Below are 26,585 nucleotides of genomic sequence, written 5' to 3'. Positions count from 1 at the left end.
CATTTCAAACATATTCGCAAATATCAGAAATAAATGACTCTCGCACTCTAAATCCCCCCTCGCACCATATCCATCACAAATAGCCAATACTCGTCGCCAGTATATAGATTACATTGGAAGCGTTATTAACTTTCAGAAACTGGAGCAATTGTGGTCGATTACCTCCAACACCAGAAACACTTAAAACAAAGTACCTATTCATTAGAAACCGGAAACGCTATCAAATGTTACGCCATACCAGCTTAATTATAGTACAAGATGAATGTATATACAACAGTGAACCTTTTTTCAATAGTTTTCGTCATATGTATGTTTTATTGCAGAGAAGTGCGGGGTGTGAACATACACAAGGGAGTTAACTGCTTCGCGTACTGTGCCAAGGCTAATATCATAGCAACGGGAGGTGTGGACAAGGTCATCCGGGTGTGGCATCCCCACATCTTTTCACGGCCGACAGGTACGTAGTGCTACAGCTAGCCACCCAAACCTCCTCACGGCCCACAGGTACGTAGTGCTACAGCTAGCCACCCAAACCTCCCCACGGCCCACAGGTACGTTGTCACAGGTGGCCCCCCAAACCTCCTCACGGCCCACAGGTACGTTGTCACAGGTGGCCACCCAAACCTCCTCACGAACAACAGGTACGTAGTGCCACAGGTGGCCACCCAAACCTCCTCACGAACAACAGGTACGTAGTGCCACAGGTGGCCACCCAAACCTCCTCACGACCAACAGGTACGTAGTGCCACAGGTGGCCATCCAAACCTCATCACGGCCCATAGGTACGTATACGTAGTGCCACAGGTAGCACCCAAATCTCCTCATGTCCAGCTATATGATAGAAAAACACTCAACGTTTTCTCACATTCTACAGCTGCCGTGGGTGCAGTTTAAGAATGCTATTCGAAAAGAAATCCCAGTATAGTGATGCATTTAACTACATTTGGTCCGAATGCACAATTTTATCATTAGGAAAAAGATTGCAGACAAAACAATTAAAAAGCTTACTTTGAACACAATACCTATATATTTAACTGAGTTTGAAAAATGAATTGTTATTCTTCTTAAAATTTGTGGTTTTCAGTAAATGGAACAGCCATCAGCCGTTATCGGTCATCTATCAGTATCATATCATATCATTATGATTATGACGTCACAATGGTATTGACACCATGCTCATCACCAGGCTATAGAATATGGTCTCATGTATCACCGTTTACTTTTGCAATTGACTTATTGTGGCTATGTATACATCACTGAAATATATATGATTAACAATATTAGTTGTTTTACTATCGAATATGTTAAAAAAAACATAACTTTTCTACCATGTTCTTTTTATTGGTGTTTTACAGGAAAACTGATGGGTCATTTATTTACAATAGTAGATATATGTTGTAATGAGCGGGACCAGCACCTGATAAGTTTGTCGACGGCGAGGGTGTTCCGAGTGTGGGATATTCACACCTTAACATGTTTACAGGTAAATCCGGGCTGAACCCACCATCTGAAAATTAATTCAACAGTCATATTGTGAAATCGGAAGTATTCCTATATATAACAAAAATATTGTCGCTAGAACGCTATTTGTTTACAAAATAACTTTGTAGACAAACCTAAACATTACCCCGCAACTTAAAACTTCGGTAGTTGCTCTGAGTTTAGTTATGATAATTGGAAATAGTAATTTCTCATTCAATTACTGCAGTAAAAGGAAATGATTTCGTTCTAGTCCAAAGTGATTACCGAGTTCCGTGGTCGAGTTCAGGAGAGTTATTCCCCTTTGTACTAGTTGCAATCTATCGATAATTCCAATACGGGCTGTGTACCACTCATGCTTTTGTATTCACATGAAAATAAGTAAATATGTGAAAGGGCTGTGTTTGGGTCATTTTCAGTGTACTTGAGGGATTTTGTCTTTGAATCCTTGTTAAACAGGTACAACATGACCTGACATCCAACTTTGTGGTTTTGGGGTATATGTATGTATCAAGAATAAATACAAAGTTGTTACCGGTCATACTTTCGTCATCTTCGATACTCCATGCAGGAGTGACGCTCACTTACGCTCTCTACATCCCTGCAACATTAAATGGCAAAAAACCACACCAAAAAAACCCTGACCTATTGCTAGGATGACACCTGTCGGTCTTACGGAAGAGCGACATCTGCCTGATAGAGCGTAAAGCTCTAGTCACTATAGCCCGGCGAGTGACAGTGCGACTGGGGCTTCAGCGAGCGTAACCCCTGGAGTATTGAGGATGTAATTAAGTGGATTTGGCGCTTTCAGACTTCCAAACAGATGCTCCTTTTTTAGAGAGAATTCACTGTACCTTTCCTAATGTTTTGGTGTCCCTTTCGACTTTGAGTTCAGATATTTAATATCTTATTTCCTTCATTGCAGGTATTCACCGATAATGAAGAACGACCGGGGGAGAAACGGATATACTCCATGATATTTGATAGCAAGCACGAACGTTTAATTACAGGTAATCGGATCGCTTTGTTTATAATATACAGACATTGATTATCGCTCCTTCGAAAAAGTAGCTTAGTCAGTAGAAACTAATTTAAATTAAACTTGATTGCAAACATAAACATTATGCTGTAAGTATGACACGGAACCACAATAATACACATACTGCTGGAGTTGCACTCAAACATATATGAAATTATAACTGTTAGGAAGAATGATAAACCCTGGTTTAATTCAGAATTACGGAAGGAAATCAGAAAAAGGGATAGGTTACACAAACAAGCACGTAGATTTAATCGTCCATGCGACATTTTGAAATTCAGGCAACAGAGAAACAAAGTAAACAATATGAAGAAGTATGCTAAAACATCGTTTTTTGAAAATATTAACGGAATTATTGATAATGATTCTAAACAATATGAGAAACTTATGCATCGACCTATTGGTAAAACAGCTTAATCAGAATCAGTTCCCTCATTATATGTGCTAATGAAGAAGCAGATTTACGCAATAAGTTTTTTTTTGTTCCATTGCTAATATTATTGATGAACCATCTATCATCCCGGAATTTCCTTCAAGATGCCTTAATTCAATTGGAAATATTGTTTTCTCTGTAACTGAAATAAAGGATATTCTTTTAACTTTGAAGCTAAACAAAGCTACCGGAAAAGTTGAAATTAGTCATGCAATGTTAAAAAATACTGCAGAAAGTGTTTGTATAACTCTTCAATTGCTTTTTAATTTATCTCTAAGTCAATGTAAGTTTCCAAGTCAGTGGAAAACAGCTATAGTAATACCTTTATTAAAAAATGGTGAGCGTTTTCTTTCTTCTAATTACAGACCTATTTCTCTTCTTAGCACTGTCAGTAAAGTGCTTGAACGAGTAATCTACAAACATTTATTTAATTTTGTCATCGATAACAACCTCCTGACACCAGTCAGGCTTTGTTCTACTGTTACACAATTACTAGAAATTTATCATAATATTTGTTTATCATTAGAAAATAAGCGCGAAACATGTATGGTATTCTTTGACATTTCCAAAGCTTTCGATAGAGTTTGGCATGATAGCTTAATGAAAAAAAATAAAGCATATGGTCTAAGAAGCAATATTTACAATTGGTTGAGAGATTATTTAAGTGGTAGAAATCAAATGGTATGTTTACGTGAAGCTTATTCTTACACAGGATATATACCACAAGGTTCTGATTTAGGACCATTTCTATTTTTGTTATATATTAATGATATTTGTGAATATTTATTTTTATTGTCAAGAATGTTTGCTGACGACACTTCGCTCTCATATTCTTCAAATAATATTTCAGAAATTGAACATTACATGAACCATGATTTAGCAGTTATTGATCACTGGTCGAAGAAATGGAATGTAAATTTTAATCCTAATAAAACAGACGTAGTTGTTTTTTACTGGTTCTTTAGAAAGACTTGATGTTCAGTTGACATTTAATAACACCACATTGACAAACAGTGCTACACACAAACACTTAGGGGTAACTTTAAATGAAAATGGCAAGTGGGAAACACATATCTTGAATATTGTCAGATCAGCCTCTAAACATTTGTCTGTTTTACGAAAATTGAAATTTACTGTGAATAGAGAAATTTTATCAAAATTATACATTGTAGTCATCAGACCTATTTTAGAATATGCGAGTCAAGTGTAGGATGGTTGTAACAATGCAGACTCTGATATAATAGAACAAGTCCAACTGGAAGCAGACAGAATAGTTACAGGTTTGCCTTTGTTTGCTAGTAGACGGTCTTTGTATAGTGAAACTGGCTGGGAAAAACTTGATGGCAGAAGGAAAAAAAAAGAAGTTATTATTATACAAAATGCACCATAATTTAGTTCTTACCTAAACGACATCGTACCCAATAAAGTAAATGACATTAGTAGATATAATTAAAGAAATGGTCAAGATTATGTATTACCCAAGTGTCGACTAGTTTTGTATGAAAAATCGTTTATCCCCAGTACCCTGAGAATGTGGAATTCATTAGATATCTCAACTAGATCTCTAGAAACGGTGTCAGAATTTAAACGTAGTGTTTTTAGAAAAGAAAAAACCCTGTTACTAAACTGTCTGTAGGTAACAGAAAATTTGATATAATACATACTAGACTCCGTCACGGCTGTAGCGCGTTGAATGCAGCTCTTTTCAAATGTAATTTAGTCTTGTCACAAGCATGTAACTGTTCTTTTTCAATAGAAAACCACTTTCATTATTTTTTTCAGTGTAATATATACAACCACTATCGTGATATACTTTCCAGACAATTGTCTAGATATGATATAGTCATTGATCTAGATGTACTGTTGAACGGTTCTATTAATCTGAACCAGACTGATAATGATAATATACGGTTGTTTGTACAAGAATATATCAAAAATACGAATCGTTTTGCATAATCTGCTTAAGTTTCAAATAATAAAGACAAATCACCACTATTAGTTAAATGAAATGTTAAGTAGAAAATTGCGGTTTACATGCAGAAACTGGTTCCAACACTCAGTGGTACCTATTCACTATGCTTTATTATACATGTACATACTTTAATTGTAAGGTATGCCATTCATACTATATCTTTGCCATTTTAAGTGAAATTCCTAGAACTAGTACTGATATCAGGGAAATGCATATTTCCATCTGTATACATTAATGCTAAGTTTTATAAATATGTATATATAATATTTATATCAACTGTTCATGAAATGCTGCCATATATGTATGTTACCATTGAATAATAGTTTATGGAAGAGGACGTTTCTAAGTTGTTTAACTTGTGTCCAATTCCATATGGATTTTTCAAATAAAATATGTTTAAAATAAAAAATAAAAAACATATGAACATACTTTTCCTGCCGCAGTTTGTGTGTATCTCCGATAGGTAGCGCTTCTCTATACGCTATGCATTATACTGTCAGACCTACATAGGACAAACGTTAAACCTAACAAATTAAAATTAATTCGCATGATGTCATTGCTATAATAGTTCTGTTCATTTATCAGGGTCAAGTGTGATAGACGCATGGCCTTTGACCCGGGCGGTTCAGGATACCATGCAGGTGCCCCACTCGCACGACCGACCCATCAGCCAAATAGTGCTCAACCTTGACCTGAACCAGGTCATCACCGTCTGCTCAGAATCCGTCATAAAGGTAAGCAAACATCATACATCAACCGTTATCATTAAGAAACGTCGGACATCGATATAGATTTAATCTAACTTTTCTAAATGTTGTCCAACACGGAATAATTCTGAACTATTTCAGAAACATTTCGCTGTTATATAACAGGGGAGATAACCTTGACATTGGATGTAACAAAAGGGGAGATAACTCCAACATTGAGTAACAGGGGAGGTAACTCCGACATTGGGTGTAACAGGGGAGATAAGTCCGACATTCCATTTTTGTAGGTTTGGGAAATAGAGACGGGCAAGAAGGTTTATATGATAGCCGATGCACACGGCCCCAACATTGAAGTGACTGCAGTGTGTCTGGATAAATCAGGCTACAGATTGGCGACCGGTGCTTTCGATGGTAAGAACACCAAACTTGCATTATCTTTTAGCAATAAACATATCAGAATAGGGACCAATAATATCAGCTCACAAGTTGAGCACTTGATACCATACTCATAGACAACAATCTCAAAAGTTTTTATATGACTGAATGATAAACAAATAATGCTTAGAAAAATGAAAATGTATGTTCTGGCAACATAGCTATTAATTAGTCTGGTGCTTTCCAGGCCTCTGATTCATTAACATGCCTACTCTAAAAAAGATTTTTACTTGGAAAATATAAATGAATCTAAGGTAATATTTTATATAGCAATGCTTTTCAATGGAAAACTTAAGTCAAGAAAACTATAAATCAAGTCAGGTACGAGCCTCCTTTTATAAAGACTATACGGAGTAACTGTACACACAACGTGGCTCTGGATTTAGGTTCTGTGAAGGTATGGGACTTTGGATCCGGACAGGAGATAAAAAGTCGGTCGGGTCGAGCCTCTGATGAGGACTACAGTATTACAGGAATGATGTATACACACCTGACGGGAGACAGGGTCATTCTGGCAGCAGGCTGGAACAACAAAATCAAACTTATACTAGTACGTACACATCTGGACAAATGGAATGAGCCTCATTACGGCTGATGAGTAAAATAAGGGCATGGTCATACAATGTGTAGATCCCGCGGCCTTGTCATTGGCTGGAATAATGCAATACTGATAAGTTAAGCAATGCACTTTAAATACAATGCAGGCTCAAGTTCAAGTTCTTTTATTACTTTGAGTCTTTAGACTCAACAGTCACAAAGTAACAAAAGTGCAATATTTACAGTGCATTATACAAAATAACATTACACAACCTTACACAACATTACACACACTCACAACATAATTTCAAATTTTATACAAACATGTACAGTATCACATGCTTAGAGAGTGCAATTATATCTATTTATGATAATCTCGAATTTGCAATTTTTATACATTTCCCCAAGTTCGCTATTTCTTCTGTATTTTCACACTCAGCAGTCCTATCAATTTAAACATGCTTTGCTTTTAAATGTAATAAGTTTTCCAAAAATTTGCTCGCAAATCAGATTAACATGGACATTTAAAGTAAGGACTGAAGAAAGTCAAATCAATCCGATCAAAGTATGGAAAAAATGCTCGTTCAAGGTACATCTAGGACAACAGTCAACGTTGGAGGACAGGTTGAGGGTCAACAGTGTTTATTCAGATGCTAATACTCCTTACACAATTTACAGAATAATTATGCATTGTGATAAACCTTCATGCATTTTCAGTTTTTTTGCAATGTAAGAAAATTATGAGATTATTTATAACATACCTATCATGCCCAATTAATCCATTCGAACATCTTTTTTTTATAAACAGGATACGAACGAGAACTACGACCTCCCGATTGTTCGGGAGTTCTCGGACGTTTACTACTGGACTCAGGACGTGAAGCTAACCCCTTCTAATTCCTCGGCTGACCCTTTTAAGCCAGATCCCCTTCCAGACATCGGTCAGCCATCACATACATCGCTAGGGTCCAAACGTCACTCGACCATGTCCGATAATAACGCTCAAATCACAAATGTGTTCAAAAAAGTAAGTTATTACAGTTTTGTATCGTTTTTGAGTTTTCTGTGCAAATCGTTCACTAGACCATGTAATCTGGCTGTGATATATTGCTATGTAAGAAAATCGTTTGAAACTTTTTATTCAGTGCGCAAATGTTGTATTAATCCATGCATGTTATGTACATGTATGTTAGTATGTTGTAGGAATGGCAACAATAATTCAATATTAAAATTGTATATTGGTACGAACGAGTATGATGCTAAAATCATGATTAATATTGTTTAGCACATAGTTTTGCTATTTTTACCATATTCATTATATTGCACATATATGTCATATTCAGATTGCATTCATGTCATCTTTGGCAAGCATGCCCTAACTATGACGTCATAAATATTATGGGGTCATAATTATAACGTTGGAAGCCACTGACCCTCCAAAGAAAAATGTCTGTTTTTTATTCATTTAAACAAACCTACACTATAAATACACTATTTTGAATTACATGCAGAATTTCGGCTTATTTCATATGAGATGAATATATATATATATAAATAAAGATAAATAAAAGCTTTTCACTGCTTCATTCGGCCATCATCATCAATGTAATTGTCAACTGGTAGCAGTTCAATGCTGATTTATTTCGAAATCGTTTAGCCTATGAACGTTACATGTGCGTACGTTCATGAGTGATTTGATTCTCATATGATGTCATGACGAATTTTGTATTGTAGGATTATATTCTGACGTCACACGATGTGACGTGTGTTGAGAATCTTCTGCCCAATACGTTACTGACCGGCTGTTCTAACGGCAATATTGTCCTCTGGGATATAGAGAGATCTATGATCGACAAAATGTACGTATCAAATTGTTTGGTTTTATTGGGTATAGGGTCTTATATTTATCAACAGCTAGCGTTATTTAAGGACTTTCCTCTAAGTAAGTAATGCATTAGCATGTGTGTATGTGTGACGGGGGGACGGTATGCTGATGTATTGGCCTCCTTGCAACATCGCGGGTCTGATGCCCGTTTTAGAGAGCTACCTCACCGAATATCACATTATGCTAGCAGCGGGTTAATCAGTTGTTGCAATTAACCTAAATGCTGAATATTTAATAGAGAATAGCGACTATCGTTTAAGGACTTTTGTGGGTCATGGCCTGGAGACAGCACCCATTGCCTTCCTCATTTTGGCGAATGTTCAGCACTAAGACCAATAACTAATCGTTCATACCATGGTAGCAAAAGAGAATGTTAACGGTTACGGCTTGAATTCCATACATCTTTTATTGTGTTCATTTTCGTTTTTTTCATTCCCCTATGCATCAAATTCATTGAAGTATTGTGAAATTATAAGTATTTTTATTCTATAAAACGTCAATTTTTATGACGTATTCTGTATGGTTGTTATATTATTTGAGTGAAATATTAAAGACGAAAGTATGACTTTAGTGTAAGGATGCAAAAGCTTCAAGGACGTTTCATCTTGTTTTGTGTATTGTTGCTACCTGGAGCAGGTTACATTGTGTTATGATGCATGTGATGAAAGACTATTCGTATGTTGCATGTTTCTCGTTCTGAAATCGAAGAATACATTTTATTACTGTTCTTGTGCGTGTCTGCGTGATAGTATGGAACTTGGTGCATCATATATTTGCATGTTTCCACTAGTATTAGGTACGTGTTGTAATTTCTATATCAGGTTTAATTGGTTTGTGCTATTTGCCGAGCGCTTCTGAAGAGTAGTATTATGTTAAATTGTTGGTTGTGATTTAGAGAACCTAATGATCTGTTGGCGTGCAGGGATATTGTGTCTGACTACACCTAGATCATGTTAGCTTAGCTGTCGTTGTTGTAGTTAATGGTGTCATCAGCAAAAATAATCTCATTGTTTTGTGTTTTGTGTTCGGAAAAGTCGTTTATGATTATCTAAGGAGGATGGATAGGATGTTTCCATAAAGTACAACTATTTGGATGCGTTGTAATGGAAAGTTTGTTATCCATTTAAGTATTCCTTTACATTAACGTAATGAAGCGTTTAGTGTAGGCATTTGTGTAGGTCCGTGTTAAATATTTTAACGAAATCCATACCGGTGATGTCAGTCTGGCTGTTTGAGCAATATCCTGGATGCATGCATCGAATTGCTTTATTGTCGACCAAGTGCTTACGTGTTCTATAAGCAAACATGGTATGCAGGTCGATGATGTTTGGTTGAATTTGTCAGATTATATTTACGGTAGCAAGTTTCCTTTGTCTGGCTGTATACCTGTAGGAATTCATCGCTGGATATTTTTCCATGTGTTTGTCTTTCTGCACGCACAACAGGGGTTTCCAAGATATCTGACATAGGTTTCCTAATGTGCCAGAGACAAGGAAGAGAAGACGGATGAATATGAATGAAATGCTATGTTTGATTGGTATGCTTTAGCCTAATCAGGACGACAGGCATTTATTTCCAGGGCGCGTGTATGTGTGTGCGTTTGTGTGTCTGTGTGCGTCGGGGTTGCAGGTGCGGGTGCAGAGGAAGTCGTTTTTGCTCACTACTAGCAGTCAACATGTTATCCATGAAACAGGTTATAACTCATCTAAAAACCTTACAGTGATTATTGCTGTCCTTCAATATCATAATTCCTCATTCAACAATGAGAACAGTTATAGCATACAACATTATTTTTCTTGTATAAACAGATTTGAAATTCCTGCTCCTGAGGGGTCAACGCCATCTCCCTCGCGTCAGAAGCAAAAGCAGAACCAAGAAAAAAGGGTCAACATGCTAAAAGTGCTTATTCACAAGGAGAAGAAGCTTGACCCGGCTTACCTTAAGTATGTCGTGTTAACTACTAAATTACACCATTTATAACCAGTTTTGTACAGAAACTAGCATTTAAACTGGGAACATTGCACAGACGGTCTCGTAAGGTCCATAAAACCACTTTGAGTTCTTTGTGATTTTTTTTTATTACATAAGTATCGTCTAAATTCAATGGAATGTTCTTGTTTTATAGAGATAACTAAATGCACACAGATACACTGATATGCATGAACAATTTCTGCCATATTTGTAGGCGTGTCACGGAGGAAAATGAGGAGAAGATGGAAACGGGTTCCGTCATGTCCAGGAAATCTCGAATGAGTAAAAAAGTGTCGCGGTCAAACTCAAGGTTATCTCGAACTTCTAATATTCATCAACAGGTAAGTTATGTTTTTGGGGATATGTCAGAAGGTTTGGATAAATATTTCAAGTAACTTACATGAAGCTATGTTACAATGTAGTAATCCTTTACACTAATTGTTAACGTGTACCGTTTCAAATGTGTACTTAAAAGGTGTCTCTGGTGAACCTTTTTACTTAGTTCTTATTGGAAAGACCAAATGTGATATTTTTGTCTCGTTGCAATAGTAGTGATTTTGTTACCCTTTCGTGAGCGGGTGAGTGGGCAAGTGCAGTGCCCGCGCGATATCTCAGTAATTTTCAGGGGATTAAGTGCAAACTTCATAGGAAGTTAACTTATCATAAAAGCTATGGCAATCTGAATAACCACAATTATCTGACTGTAATTTACGAAGTTATGCCCCATATACCAGTGTAGTGAGTGTTATCACAATTATCTGACAATCATAAATAGACTTGTTCCACTTGGTTTCACTAATGCGATGCCACGAGCATTCCATGGTGTTTTGCTTTGCTCACTGATCTACCAGGTATGTTGAATTATTTCTCATTTGACATAAGTTACAAATCTTACATACAATCATCGTGGGACTTCACATCGATATAAATAAATTAACAACCGTGAGTAAACCTGTATGTTGTCTTCATTGAAAACGAACACAATCGTCACATACCCTGTGATGTTTCCATTTTGCCGTAAAACGTCCTTACCAACATGGTTAAAGGGCAATTATGTTTAATTGAATAAAAGCAACAGTTCACGAGTACGATGTTATGTTTAGTACAAATGGTGCTGTCTGCTGAATTGCATTTTAAAATGGATTCCTGAAGAATCATGGTTATTTTTCCTGTACCGAATAGAGGACACTAAAGAAACCAAACCTTGATGGTTTCTATTTGCAAAGAAGGCATATATAATGTATGTATTGCCTTTGTTTGAATCGCTAACGTCCCCACAACCATGGTTACAGGGTGACATCAAGGTAGACGAGAAAGAACAGAAGGAATTGATGGATAAACTCACGGCGAGGATCGAAGGGACCGATGAGGAAACAGGCGACACTACGGACGGTAGGTTTTCTACCTGGTGATTGGTTGTTTAGCTGGAAGGATTGATTTGTTTTTGAAATTTGACTCGTTTTACAGAGTGCATTATTTGGAAATGCTGAAATATAACTGTTTATGAATTTCGTAAAATAAATCGAAAATAGGATTGACATGTAAAAGGAAATGTTTAACTTTGCACCTCAAAGTCATGTTTATTCTTATAATGGCTTATATCGGAAGTTGATCAAATTTCTAATGGTTTTAGCAAAGAAAGAAGAAACAGGCGAAGAGGAAAAGAAAGATCCCGAAAAGGTGGAAGTAGAGGAAGATCACGAGAAGGACGATGAAAAGGACGAGGACGAAAAGGACGAAGACGAAGAGGACGAGGAAGAAGAAGAGGAGGAGGACATTGAAAGTCGGTACATTACGGAGACGTACGATCCCATTATCGTCAGTGTCCACCAAGACTCGTATATCCGATTCTGGACAATGGCCGTACGTATAATTATATCCACATGCTAAACATTGCCATTGCTTATATTTGTGTTATGTACAAGGGAAGTTTTGCCGCAGTTTAACTATCGCCTTTTGTGAAAAGGGCAAATTCATGTTACAGCGAGTATACAGTTCACAGCATACCTTACATAGTATAAACATATTCGTAAGGGCGAATATTTTTCTGGGCGACAGTTTCAAGAAATATTTTGAGATATTGGACATGCAAGTATAGAGAAAGAAAATGTCGATTCGAAAACAAATTACTGACGACAGAAATAATAAATGGCATTTAACTTTGTGCAGCGTATTCATTTTATTCAGAATCAAATTAAAACGAGTGTGCACGTACAGAAATTGAACGGTAAATGATATTGCCATTTCACTGAAATGTCGAAGTGGTACATGTACAAGATAGAATGGGACCGGGTCTAATACTAAAATATACAATCAATGCTAATGTAAATTATTTGAATTTGTTGTATCAAGGCTAATAATTCAACATTTGATTTTGCATAATGGATTCTATCCTTTAAGGCTCTTTACGTTTAAGTTAGCTCTAAAATTTGGCTTCGGACACCGTTAATGATTGTTAGTCTTTGCGGTTACTCTTCTGGGATTAACGTTGATATCGTGTAAATAAACGTTGGTGGACGTTTGATGTGTGATAGTCTTTGCCATTACCCTTCTGAATTTAAGGTTGATATTGTGTAAAGAAGCGTTGGTGGACGTTTGATGTGTAGTGGTCTTTGCCATTACTCTTCTGAATTTAACGTTGATATTGTGTAAACAAACGTTGGTGGACGTTTGATGTGTGATACTCTTTGCCATAACCCTTCTGAATTTAACGTTGATATCATGTAAATAAACGTTGGTGGACGTTTGATGTTTGATAGTCTTTGCTATAACCCTTCTGAATTTAACGTTGATATTGTGTAAAGGAACGTTGGTGGACGTTTGATGTGTGATAGTCTTTGCCATTACCCTTCTGAATTTAACGTTGATATTGTGTAAAGAAACGTTGGTGGACGTTTGATGTGTAGTGGTCTTTGCCATTACTCTTCTGAATTTAACGTTGATATTGTATAAAGGAACGTTGATGGATGTTTGATTAGTAAAACATCATTGTAGGGACAGTTGATACGGGAGGTTTCGGCCATCACCCGACGCCAAGGCACACCAGTCACTGCCGTCTGCCATGACGAAAACTGCAACATAATCATCACAGGAGACCAGAGTAAGTATACTATAAACAGTATATGTAATATAACTAGTTTTATTCTAAAAAGTCGTATTCGTCCATATCAGTGAAAAACCCAACATCATACACTGTATGTGCATAAGCAATTATCATATATAGAAGAGGGATATAGGGAGAGAGTAAGTAATAAGGTATGTTGTACATCCTCAATTCTAGTTGGTTGTCCTTTTCTAGGCACTATTTCCCTGACTATTAGAAATGAATGAAGACAAAGCATGTCCAAAGCTCTGGTGCATCCGTACGAGTTAAATACGAGGTAGTTGCGTAAGTGTATCATTAGGCTATGTAAAAGATAGATGTAAACCTTGAGTTATAAATGAAATAGCTCTAATGCTTGGGTTAAGTAAAAGACAGTTCTGTTTGTAAAATTAGATATGAGAGTTAGGATTCTCCAGTTAGGTAAAGCTGTGGTCATTGAGCTTAAGAAGATACTGTTCTGGCAATCGCCTAAACCTTACCTCTGAAGATAACTTATTTCATAAAAGAAACACCACAATTTTAAATCAAGACGGTTACACGAAACAAGATATTATAATACGATGCTGTGTATTTGGTTGTATCTGCAGAAGGTTACCTCACGCTATGGGATGTAGGCAAGTTTCTGAAGAATCCCACCTCTACTGACCAGGTAACTTATGTAAACGCAAATTTACAAACCGTAATGTTCATTTCGAAGCTGGAATTGAAACGTAAATACAGGTTGGACAGTGAGACATGTCATCATAATCAGTGTGCACATATTGGATACAATTGTTCACGACTGTAATTCATATATATGTATCAGTATCTAAACAATACAATACGTTATTAAATCAAATGTATAACAAGTCAAAAAGCAAATAATAATAAGTCTCATATTCATTGGAATGTCAGCAACACTCGTGGACTGTTTTTATTAAATGGAAATGATGGTGTACGTTTTTAAACAATCTATCTCGATTCTGTTTAATTGAAAAGAAAACAATAACGATAAATCAATTTATTTTTAAGGCCTTATTGAAACAAGTGATATATTGGCGTGCTCACTTGATGAAAGTGGTTTCCCTTGAATATATCAACCCATACAAGGCGATAGTGTCGGGTTCGTCGGATGGGTCAGTAAGGTATGTAGTACTGTCTCTACACATAGTATATTTTTGACATCATGTTATTTTATGAACTCTGTTAGAGCTGTGTGCCATCAGAAATGTTTTTTTTGTAATGGCAGATATGAGGTTAGAAGAAAGTTTAAATGGCAACAAATCTAATAGATTCCAGTCGCATGTTTTTGTCTTGAACTAGCACCTGTGACGTAACTAATTTGTTTTGTCAAAAAATATTTCGTAACGTTCAACTGTAAGATAGTAAAAACAACATTTTTAGATGTGACCTATTGCCTTTGTAGAATACTATTATCAAAATTCAACTGTACATAAGCATTTCAGGATCACTTAAAGAACATTTAAAATTCTTTTTTTTTAAACGTGTCACGTTTTAGGATTTTGTTTACTTTGAGAATCGATGGCATATTTTGAGAGATAGGAAACAATGCAAATATCAGTTTTACTCTAGTAGATTTTAATGATTAGATACTTTATACTTTTTCTAAATGGGACTAACTTTTATACATATATCAGGTGAAGTTTGCACATATGAAGTATAGATCCGTATTATAAAATTTCTAATAAACATGCACTGAATAACCGTTAGCATTGTAACTTACCACAGAACAGTCCTACCAAACACATGTTATAACTGATACAATTATTACATGGCTACTGTACCATTGCAGGGTATGGTGGGGTTCCAAGGGACGATTCGTGGGCTTTTACAGTCAGCACAGAACCTTTATCTGGCCGGTGTCTGAGGAGAAGGCAGGTCCGGCCGTACTACCGTACGACATCACCGAGGTATCAGAACGCCCCAATACCCCATACCTAGTCGTGTGATTACTTAGTTCTCCGTCGGTGTTACCACGTAACCTTCTCTAGTGTTATATTTACATACCACAATGGTTTATAAAGCGAAGTTTTACTTAGGATATAAAAGGTCCAAGTTCCATACAATAAAATAACAAAATTTAGTTTTATTCAAAAAAAAAGAATTTCTTATTAAGATGCAAGAGCATCGAAATGAACGTATGGCTATGTAGCACGAAAATATTGCTAACATGTATTACAGTATACTCATAATGACAAATGCGAACTATGTGAAAAACATCATCATGAGTAAAAAAAACACCCAACACATGATAACTTATTATGCAATGTTTTACAATAAAAATCTATACACAGGTAATATTCCGTCGGATGGCGTTCAAATTGAATGATTCTGTGTTTTAACGGTCAGAACAATTTTACTTTATACCGAAAGTATCTCATAAACTTTAGTATTTATCGCCATTCTGTTGAATTCACTTCATTCCTCAATAAGGAAAATAAAGACCGACCGTGAAAAGGAGATTTTCGGTTATAAAGTATTAAGTTTGGACTTTAATTTGTACAGGCTCCCATGGCCCCGGTCAAGAACAAAGGTGCTAAACAAACCGTCAGGACGGTGGAAATGTACGAGTACCCACTAATATTTGACAATAACAGGTGAGTCCAGCACTGAAATCCCTCTATCTATAAAGCAAAATAGAAGAGAAATGTACAACAGCATAAGCAAACAAGCATTACAAATCTGAATTCCAGTTCGGTATGACAAGTCCGGAAACGACGAGACATTAAAAAGATGAACGCCATTAACCATTCAAACATAGCACAGACTGAACTTGTTTTGATGAAAACCAGTTTTTTATGACGACCTTAAGAAAAGCATTTTATCATCGAAAATAACACTTTAATGTAATGTAGCACGTATTCACTAACTCCGTCATCAATGTTCCATTTATTCTCATGGGTCCTTTTCATCTGTATTTCTAAACACTTCTATCCAGAATGTTCTATGAAACTCTATAAATATTGGACTTGGGACTTGCAGATAGAGTTTTCATTGTTAACTGATAAATTAGTCATGACATGTATATTATAATAACTTTTCCAGGTGGGAACCGTTCCGTCGTTCCGCTTACATGAGGCAGAAAGAGAGTACAATTCCCCAGACGAAGAAAAATAATTTACTGGAAGACAAGAAGTTCTTTACTGCCTTGATGAAGCCTAAGGTACTGCCACATTTAATATCGCTTCTCTGAGCAAAATAACATGTAAACTTAATCATCAATACCACACCCGATTACCTATCAGCCCCGGCTTTATTACCAAGTTAACATTGAATCAAAAAGTATTCACTGAACGTGACCTAAGAAACATGCAAGGGGATCTACATCAGTTAAAACGGTCGCCCTCGTACGTATATCTAAGGTATGTATATATCAGGTTTTATTCATCCAAAGGGCAACCAGGTGTACATACTTATTGTTAATGGTACACATGGTACTTAAAAAAGAACTAAAGTTATACATTTTCACACATGACTGAAGGAAGATCATTTACATTTAGGGCAAAATGTATTATGTTTTCATATCAACCTTCATCGTTTGATTTTTAAATTGATCATGATACATAAAGCAATTACCTTTTAATGCAAAATATATCAATATGTATCCTACACAATTTTGACATGTTTTCGTAGAGTTAGAACCCGTATTGTAAAAGAAGTAGATGTTAACTTTGTCATATATATCAAATCTAACACATTAGAAGAAAAAAACATCCATTTACTTCTTTTGATATATTTCTCGTATTGATTATTAGTTAATGCTTACGCATGGATGAACGAGGAATTAAAGTTGACCGTTGAATCACAGTTATCGGTTTTTTACGAGGTTGGATTTGGTGGATGGGGGTGATGGCTAGAAGTGGGCGATCCCTATACCTAAATGAGCCGGATATTCAGTTGAACGTTTGATTTTTTTCTAGTTTCTTGTTATTGTGATCTATCCTGTGTCTTAACTTTACAACACTACTTTTACAGGGCAGCTTAGACCGAAAGCTTGGAATCAGGAATTCAAATGAAATAGAAGGGGTAATCAGTGTAATCTTAGCATGGTTGCAATAGTGACATCAAAATGCAACAATAATGTACTAATGCATTGCATGGCTATCATACAGCAAAGTAATATACTTATGTCCTTAGTATCCAGGAAAACCGATATTTAATTACTATTGCGCAATATACACCTTAACAATGAGTTTAAAATAGGAACACACAACTTATATGTAATGGTTTTGGATACATACCTACTTATTTTGATGCTTTATTGGTCACAATTGTATTGTCTTTGGATCAGGGATTTAAACGTATGTGAAACAGAGTGTGTGTCGCTTTGTTTACAACCTAAACGGTGATGGCGTAGCATGGCTAGTTATACGACACACCTCCTGGTAAAATTAATATAGTCAAATATGCTACTGATTTGTAAAGGGTTCGAGTGAACCTTATGTTTTGCCACATCAATTTTATACGCCGCCTGTTTCATCCACAAACTCTTTGCATGAACATCAACTCCGCGGTTATTATTGCTTCGTTGACATGACGAGAATACCACCATCAAATATGGTTGAAAAAGCAGGGTAATGGAATCCACAAAAATGCAAGAATTGCGCTCACGTACGCTCTCTGCATCCCATCGAAAACACTCGGTTAAATATTTCATTGGTTTTCGTGTTAAAAAACTGAACTATTGCTAGGCTGATTACTGTCTTTTGAAAGTACAGAAGAGTGACCACTGATTACAAAGCCGGACATTTTTTATCGTTACACAGTCGTGCGATTCTTTTGATGTACATCAAAGGGAAAAACAAACTAGGGTATTGTTTACATTGACAAAGTGATGCACCCGATTTCATCATAACATATTACAGGGGTGCATAGAACATAAGACAGCATAACCCTGGGATTTCGATATTCGTGTATTGGACATAATCATACTGATTTATTGGGCTATTGACCTTTTTGTGTCTGAAACAATACTAAATTGAAACGATCTGCTTCGGAGTACTTTGAATTATGCAAAGACACACTCAGTTCAACATCCTTTGAAATTGATCAATGCAGGAGTCTATCCCTAATTGTTCTAGCGTCGAATTGTTGGAGCTATGAAGAAATCACTTACAGGATTGGATAGGAATGTTTGGTGTAAAGTATTTGGCTTAGAGTGATGGTTTTAAAAACACTGCCGATTGTATTGATAGCGTTATTTGAATGCAAATTTTACAATCCCGATCTTGCTTAGAGATCATGGTCATGCCTTTTAAATCGCAAACATCTAATCTTGGTGTGGTGTAACATGAATAATTGCAAATATGCACGTGGCATTCTTCCAAGGCGCTTGGAAAATTGTTCAAGTTGATAGCTATTAAACTTTGTTTTGACAAAACAAAGGGAAGGACATTTGGATATTAATCTGATACTCTCGTAAACTCGTGTTATTGCTTATATTGCAGCTACGATTCCTGAAAGTATTTTGTCTATAGTGTTATGGTGCAGTATGGCATCATATTTTCAAATTTGAATATAATGAAAACGATAGTTTCAATAGTGTTGTTTTAATCAACAGATTTGTAATTTGAATTTGTTATGTAAACTTTGTCTTAAGCAGTTGTTGATTTTGATGTTTGTTATTGTAGGCCTACAACCACCACCTTGAAAGTTTTACTCCCGGCGATAAAAATCAGGGAGCGATTTATCGTGCACTGCCAGTCTATAGGGTAAGCATGGTTAATATTTCAAAATATTATAACGGTTTTACTACATTCCATTAAGTCTTGATCGTTCATTTTCTTTTTATAATGAATTTACGAACGTGACACGTGTTAATTGTAATTGCTGCTAAGGTTGAGTAATACCGTTGATTTCAGTAAGAACGTATTCGGTGGTGCCTGCAAATAAAATTAACACTTTCATGTTACATTGATATTTTAATCGATTAGCTTAATTGTATTAAGCTATGCTAAGATTGGGTATCAGATTAAAATGAGGTTAGTTGTTTGACACAAATCAATTCAATTTTATCGGTAGTATGTACTCTATACGTCTATGCTACTTGCCTAGAATAAACATGACCGCTAGAGTTTGTTTAGATTGTCAGTTGATTAATTGTGGGAGTAAGGTGAAGCTAACCGCTTAATCATATTAAAATATTGATCTCTCTCCGCTTAATTATATACTATTGTTCTCTGGATATTGTTCTCAGCGAACGAAAGGCTGAAGAATAGTACTGTACAGTTGTTTTCATTTTCTTCTTCTTTCATCAGAATATTCTATCTAAAGGCTAACCCTTCAGACCAACTATTTTTGCACTTTGGCCTTTATCTAAACATAAAGTCAGTACTCCGATAACGTTCTCATTTCTTTCAAGATCCGGACACCAAAACGGATGAAAACTCCCGAGGCCAGTTATACTGTTCCAGTAGATAATGAGTCAAATTTTCTCTTCGGAACAAATAAAGTGAGTATTGTAGTGAACTCCACGTGTATTTCACACCTCTTCATTGTTCATGTGTGTCTCTTATATGGCATAATTGCTTGATTTTAATCGAGGCAAATCTGTTATATTCATTACAGAAATCGATATGTTTACGATCTAAAAGGGGTTCGATTCATATACAAGCAATTTGGCCGCATGACTGGTTATAATTAATATGTATATGGAGCTGCAAATATACTGAATTGTTGGCCAGAATGACTTGGAAACATATGAATTCGTGTGATTGCATTCATTTAATGTAATGAAACAGAATAATTAATGCCATAACGGAAATATCCTTTTTTACCACGGCTTGGCAGGTGGGGCTGATATGATAAACCATGAATAATTGAAATCTTTTAAAAGCGTCCATGCTATACGTTTCAGTAATATAATGTGTTTGTTATTCCGTGTAGTAGGCAATGCATTCACCTATCATTGCCGTTAAAATTATTATTCTTTATCTACTCTTTGTAGCATGAAAAGCGATATATTGATTATCTATACGTATGCAAACGTACAATTGTGTAGTCTGAATAGGTGTAAAGCGGCTATCGTTTTATGCTAAATAGTGAACAAACAAATGATAGTGAGAGGAATGGTCAGTCCTGGTGACAAAAACTATTTCTTTGTTTGGTTTTCGACAATGATCGATTTAATATAATTTTTCTTCTTGTTAATTATTTGTTCCATAGTAAAATGGATTAATATCATGGTTCAATATCTCAAATCTTGAGAGGTAATATTTTTTCTTGGAAATATGACAACATAGCTTACACCTATTGAATCGTAACTATGTAAATAAACAGAAAGAAAACATACTCCACTGGTCACTTTTTTCAGCTGAAAAGTTTTACGTTATGCAAATCAAGGTTTTCCTAGTGGGTGAAATATTTTGTTGTAATTATGTTTTACTGTATTACAGTTTTGTCTTGAATTATTTTAACAAAAGAAAAAACACAATTTGTTTGTAGGATTAGGGTTTAGCAGGCTGATTTCAGTGATGGTAATCTTACGTGTAATTGCCCTGTTTGTATGTCATGGTGGAAGGCGCAATATGAAAACATAAATATTAACATAATATTGATCAGCTGTTATGATTTGTTGCAGCAATGACATGAATTTCCTCTTGTTTTTTTCGTTTGTCAGAATGTGTGTTCTTTGGGTTTGCTATTTGAATAAAAAGAAGACAGCGAAAATATTTTTTGTATTAATTCCGTGGCCGTTTTGTGCGTTCATGCCTCATGCTTGTTTATCATTAAAACTAGGCTTTGGTTGTTATGGTTCCGCTCAATACATAACGTTTTTGATTAACGATCCCAGTGCTTTAGAGAAGGAAACACTGTCGTTGTGATGCGTATGTAGGGCGATCTTTTGTGATGTAGTCTTTATGTTGGTACGATAGAGCCACATGTTGATCAAATGTAAGGGAATTGATTATCGTTAACTGTTTCAGAAAACCCAGTCTGAACAGGTAATTTAGTTGGCATTTCTCTTTAGCCTACCAACCATCGTACTTTGTACTAACGTAAAATAGTCTCTTTCATTTAATATTTATAAACCTTCTTTTAATGTTAATTACTCCACACTTTAAATGTTAACTGCAAATATTTCAGGTTAATTGGCAGTAATTACCGTACATAGTTTTCATGTGAATGATTTGTTTTTTTTGCGTATCACCATGAGCACTGGCTGCTATTATTTGAGTTTACTCCGGTACATTGATACAAGGAGCAGTGTACGTCAATATATACCGGATATCGCTTGTCCTGAAATAGCAACGCGTTATTAAAATTTTCTATCATCATTGCTGTATAGATCGTAAACTTAAGACGACATTTCATTAACGATGTAAATATTTCGCCCGGATAGCATTTCATTACGTGATACTACATATGATCCTCCATAAAGAAACATTTCGCAAAATCAATTTTCGAAAGACATGAAGTTATACCATATAACGTGTGACTATCGATTTTTACCTGGGGTCGACAGGATGACAGATGATACTGGTAAACAGCTTCATGTAGCCTTGTAGCATTACCTTATATTGGAATGGACTGCCATGTCAGAAACCCTTAAGGGGGAAATATAATAATAGATAAAAGTTGTATCTTGTAACAGCTTGATGCGGTTTGTTTTGTCGAATTTTATCAAGAAATAAGAACGATTTTTATTTTTCATTTTTAACATTTTTCCACATTAGACAATACAGATGCTTGTGTTAAAATACTCACCCAGGTTTATGATAAAACGGTTGTACCTGCATATCTATTCTTGTATAACTCTCAGTGACTCGGTATACGGTACAAGGAGCGTGTAAATACCAACTGTAGCAACGCCATACCGTCTTTGTTAATGCCGTGTATCGTGAACTGGTAATATTGTAAACAATTGTCTACTACCTACATTTGCAATGCGATATGCAATAAAAAAATGTAATGCCTTGTAGTGCGATCCCCTTAACTTTATATCTACCTTCCGTTGTCGGCGACACTAATGCTATCCTGATTTACATTTAAATGTGAGTCCCTGTTTATGACAGAACAACTCCACCAGCAAAGCGTGGAAACGTTCTTTGTCCTTAAACAATTAATATTTTTTGTGATACTCGACTACGCATTAGTATACATAATGCATAGCAGGACACACATTTTCCCCACAGTTGTACCGTTTTGGGTACACTGACGTTAGACGTCCGACTTAACATGTAGGTGCAGCATGGAAAAACGTTGTGTCGTTTACCAAATGGGAACTGTGTAACCTTTATGTCACATTAAACCTTTCTCATTCAGATGATAAGGTAGGGAGCGTCGTCATGGTCTGGTGGTGATTCGTGTACCCAAAAGAAGACGACATTGCTTCTGTTTAGTATTAAACGTATCGTGCAAAATATGTGCGTTTTTATAAGCTTACCAATACCACATTTATATAGGATTTTACATGAGTTTCCATTTTATATGAGATTTATGAAACGAGTCTAAGAGCTAAAATGAACAATACGTGACGGGTTTCATAAAGTACATATGAAATGAAACCGAATGTAATATCCTCTTTATCACATTATCAAGATTTGTGGCCTTTATTCGTGTAAAACGACAATTTATGCAACCTTGAAATGTAAAAAAAACGCCATTTTGACTCTAGTGCGTAATTAGTCTATGACGTCATGTACTTGTCCTAGGCATGACGTTACAATTGAAACTTACAACCAATCACAGGGCTGACAGGTCATATTACATGGGTTAATACGCAAACAAATATGACATAGGTATATTCACTGGATAACACAGTCCATTATGTGATACAATATAACTAATTTACGTGTAATCCTAGCTAGATGGCTTGGGTTTTAGGTCTCATTTACTTGAGGCTTTACCTTCAGTGTCAAAAGACCAAACATTATTCGGATGCATTTTTCGACTGTTTCTGTTGTGTATTCCGTTATTTATGTTCCCCAATCGGAGTTTGGGAACATATTATGTTTGCTCCGTTTCTTATTAAGTCCCCCAAACGAAGTGGGGGACTTATTGGTTTTACTCAGTTTCTTATAATCATGCCCCCAAACAAAGTTTTAAAGTTTGGGGACATATTGTTTTTGATCTGTTTCTTATCATTATTATGTCCCCAAAACAAAGTTTGGTCCGTTTCTTCTTCTTCTTCTTTTTATCATTACAAACTAACCAAAATATCATATATTTTAAAATTCTCCATGTCTGCAACTGTAAACGAATGAATACACGGATTAAATTATGAAAATAAATGCATATATAGACAATAGACAGACAGGTTTAGGTTATCATTTGTCAATAATGTTACATTGCCATGCAATATATATTTGATCGCATTTAAATTGAATAGAATTGTCAGGGAAGAAGCATTTTAATAACAACACCTTTTTTTAAGGACTTGAATACCGTCATGTATGGTTATAGGGGGAAGGGCTGGACCCTGACACCATTGTGGTAGCATATATGTAAACTATCCATGCCCAGCAATTGTATTGTATAGTGTTGGTAGCTCAACTGTTAACATGTTATAAATTCCAAATTGGTCAGCAGAACAAACACTCAATCATAGTTCACTAGTGCAGTAAATGTCTTTCTATGTTCAACAAAGAAAGATTAAAGATCTCAATCAGTATTTGAAATTGAAGTCAAAGGTCAAAAGTCGAATTGACATTGCAACAACAGCTTCACTGAAACCATTATTTCAGCACTTGAGATCAAGGTCATCCAAAGGTCCAATTGAGGTCGGGGACCTCATTTTAGGATGGACATGCCGACATTCTATGATATTCCTATATAAAAGGTTTGAAGGCCATTCATCAAACAGTCGTCTAGATGTTCTCTGGAAACCATTATTTCAATACTCAAGTTCAAAGTTAAAGGTAAAATTGAGGTCACAGTGACCTTGCTTTTTGGATGCCATTCACCGCCTGATTATGTACATATACACAAAGTTTGTTGCCCATTCATGAAACAGTGACTGCAATGATGAGAAATGCTCTAAAACTCATTATTTTAGTATGGGAGGTGAAGGTCAAATTAAGGCAACAGTGACCTTGTTTTAGGAAGCGACACACCGTCTTCCCATGATGTACCAATATAAAACGTTTGATGCCCATTTATGAAACAGCAGCTAAAATGTGGTCTGGAAACCGTTATTTCAGTAATCTAATTTAAGGTTAAACGTCAAATTGTGGTCACAGTGACCATGTTTTAGGATGTAAGGTACCACATTCCCATGAACTTCATATAAACAAGTTAGATGCCATTTTATGTAAAAGCAGCTGATATATTGTATAGCAGACAAGAGGCCCAAGAAGGGCCTGTATCGCTCACCTGTTTGTTTTGTTACATGGAGGTGTTGGCAAAATATTGTGAAGTAAGGTCGATTGGATATTTAGAAATCGTTTAAAGGTTTAGACTTGTTTGACCCCTGTGACCTTGAAAGTAGGTCAAGCTCGTTTGCATTCACAAACTTTGGTTTGCGTCATCATAGAAAGGAACTGACCATAAATCATGACTCTAAGCCTTTCAGATCTTTAGAAGAAGTTATTTGAAGGTTTAAACCTATTTGACACCTGCGACCTTGAAAGTAGGTCAAGGTCATTTCATTTGCAAACTTTGTCGAGCTCCATCATAGGATACTAATGGCCAAATATCATGACTCAAGGCCATTCATATCTTCAAAAAAGTCGTTTGAAGGTTTAAACCTATTTGACCCCTGTCATTTTCAATTGCAAATTTTTTTGGCTTCATCATAGGATACTACTGGCCTAAAATAATGACTTCAGGCCTTTCGGATCTTCAGAAGAAGTCGTTTGAATGTTTAGACCTATTTGACCCATGTGACCTAGGTCATTTTCATTCGCAAACTTTGTCAGGCTCCATTATAGGATTCTACTGGCCAAAAATCATGACCCTATGCCTTTCGGATCTTCAGAAGAAGTCGTTTAAACAAAAAATTGACGGACAAACGGACGGACGACGGACGCATCTCTATGGCATAAGCTCACATGCCCTTTGGGCAGGTGAGCTAAAAAGTTAAGCGGAGCCTTACATCACTACCTTCACCATTATTCAAACTCAATATCAAAACATTCGTCTTTAGCAACATACAATTGAATGACATCATTCTCATTACACCTAGTCATCCCCATTCTGCCATATTTACACTCATCATCAACATTATCATCAAGAATTACAGAACGTCCGCATTTAGGATTGCTCAGCTTTTTGCATATTTGGTCATCACTAATGAGTGCTTAAATTGTTGTGATCATTCAGAGTTTGTCCGAAATCAAATATGATTTATTTTCATCATTGTCTTTCCATATGTTTTTGTTAACAAAATGAAGATCGCTGTGATTTTAAAGCGATCCTGAAAAAACGTTTTCATTAAAAGGCATTCTAGGCAAATACATATCTAATAATGGGGCTAGACCCAAGGATGCATCCATGATTGTGTTTGTTTAGCACACATGTTTGGATGTACGGTTGGAATATCAAATACATGTATTTCAATGTTATAAACCTGCATTAAGGCATAAGGGGCGGGGCTGACCTATGAAAGTACTTGTTGTAGCCTAAGTGTATCCATATATTCATGACCAGCAATTACATAAATGGTTGTCTGTCTCTACAATTTCCATGCAAATGTAATGACGAAGCGACTAAATCCTAAGGGATCATAACCAGCGGACTCTCATAAAAGCATGAATGTATTCGTCCTTTAATGCCAAGCCAGCACATATATGGTCAACGGGGGTTTCATGATTAATCCAAACACTTAGTCCCCATGCCCATGCTGCTTAAATGTCTCTCCATGGTTATTGGACGGGGAAATATAGGGGAGGTTTACTAAAATTGCTACATGTTGTTGTGAGGGTTCTGTGTAATAAGAATCAATCAAATCAGAACATTATTTTAGAATGAGTAGCTTAAGCAATGTTTTTTTCAACAAAGGGATATAACTCCATAAATTTAGAAGCTAAAGTTCTCAGTTCTATATTACCGAATACTCATGTCCCGTCATGATCAATGTAAGCAT

The 26,585-nt window shown here is 36.0% G+C and overlaps 1 protein-coding gene across 8 annotated transcripts in view; it reads left to right on the top strand.

Moving 5' to 3' along the window:
* LOC110447036 (WD repeat-containing protein 64-like) overlaps window positions 1–26,585 on the top strand; it is a 72,654-nt gene that overhangs the window by 39,049 nt on the left and 7,020 nt on the right. For 4 of the 8 annotated variants that reach the window (XM_021492437.1, XM_021492434.1, XM_021492440.1 and 1 more), the window contains exons 9-30: window positions 324–457; window positions 1,356–1,483; window positions 2,405–2,489; window positions 5,509–5,657; window positions 5,918–6,041; window positions 6,452–6,615; window positions 7,411–7,629; window positions 8,337–8,461; window positions 10,296–10,430; window positions 10,673–10,799; window positions 11,751–11,850; window positions 12,092–12,321; window positions 13,453–13,558; window positions 14,149–14,210; window positions 14,573–14,685; window positions 15,354–15,471; window positions 16,067–16,158; window positions 16,607–16,724; window positions 17,537–17,587; window positions 19,192–19,272; window positions 19,923–20,012; window positions 21,487–21,504. In XM_021492437.1, coding sequence (XP_021348112.1) covers window positions 324–457; window positions 1,356–1,483; window positions 2,405–2,489; window positions 5,509–5,657; window positions 5,918–6,041; window positions 6,452–6,615; window positions 7,411–7,629; window positions 8,337–8,461; window positions 10,296–10,430; window positions 10,673–10,799; window positions 11,751–11,850; window positions 12,092–12,321; window positions 13,453–13,558; window positions 14,149–14,210; window positions 14,573–14,685; window positions 15,354–15,471; window positions 16,067–16,158; window positions 16,607–16,724; window positions 17,537–17,587; window positions 19,192–19,272; window positions 19,923–20,012; window positions 21,487–21,504 — 2,569 coding nt within the window. Of the gene's footprint in view, window positions 1–323; window positions 458–1,355; window positions 1,484–2,404; window positions 2,490–5,508; window positions 5,658–5,917; window positions 6,042–6,451; window positions 6,616–7,410; window positions 7,630–8,336; window positions 8,462–10,295; window positions 10,431–10,672; window positions 10,800–11,750; window positions 11,851–12,091; window positions 12,322–13,452; window positions 13,559–14,148; window positions 14,211–14,572; window positions 14,686–15,353; window positions 15,472–16,066; window positions 16,159–16,606; window positions 16,725–17,536; window positions 17,588–19,191; window positions 19,273–19,922; window positions 20,013–21,004; window positions 21,037–21,486; window positions 21,505–26,585 lie in introns of all 8 variants that reach the window. The other 4 variants (XM_021492439.1, XM_021492435.1, XM_021492442.1 and 1 more) reach the window with 3 other exon arrangements.

This window comes from Mizuhopecten yessoensis, unplaced genomic scaffold (assembly GCF_002113885.1).
Source record: "Mizuhopecten yessoensis strain PY_sf001 unplaced genomic scaffold, ASM211388v2 scaffold3135, whole genome shotgun sequence".
NCBI classification, from domain to species: domain Eukaryota; kingdom Metazoa; phylum Mollusca; class Bivalvia; order Pectinida; family Pectinidae; genus Mizuhopecten; species Mizuhopecten yessoensis.
The sequence above is the reverse complement of the archived record's forward strand: the minus strand, read 5'-3'. Positions and strand labels throughout refer to the sequence as shown.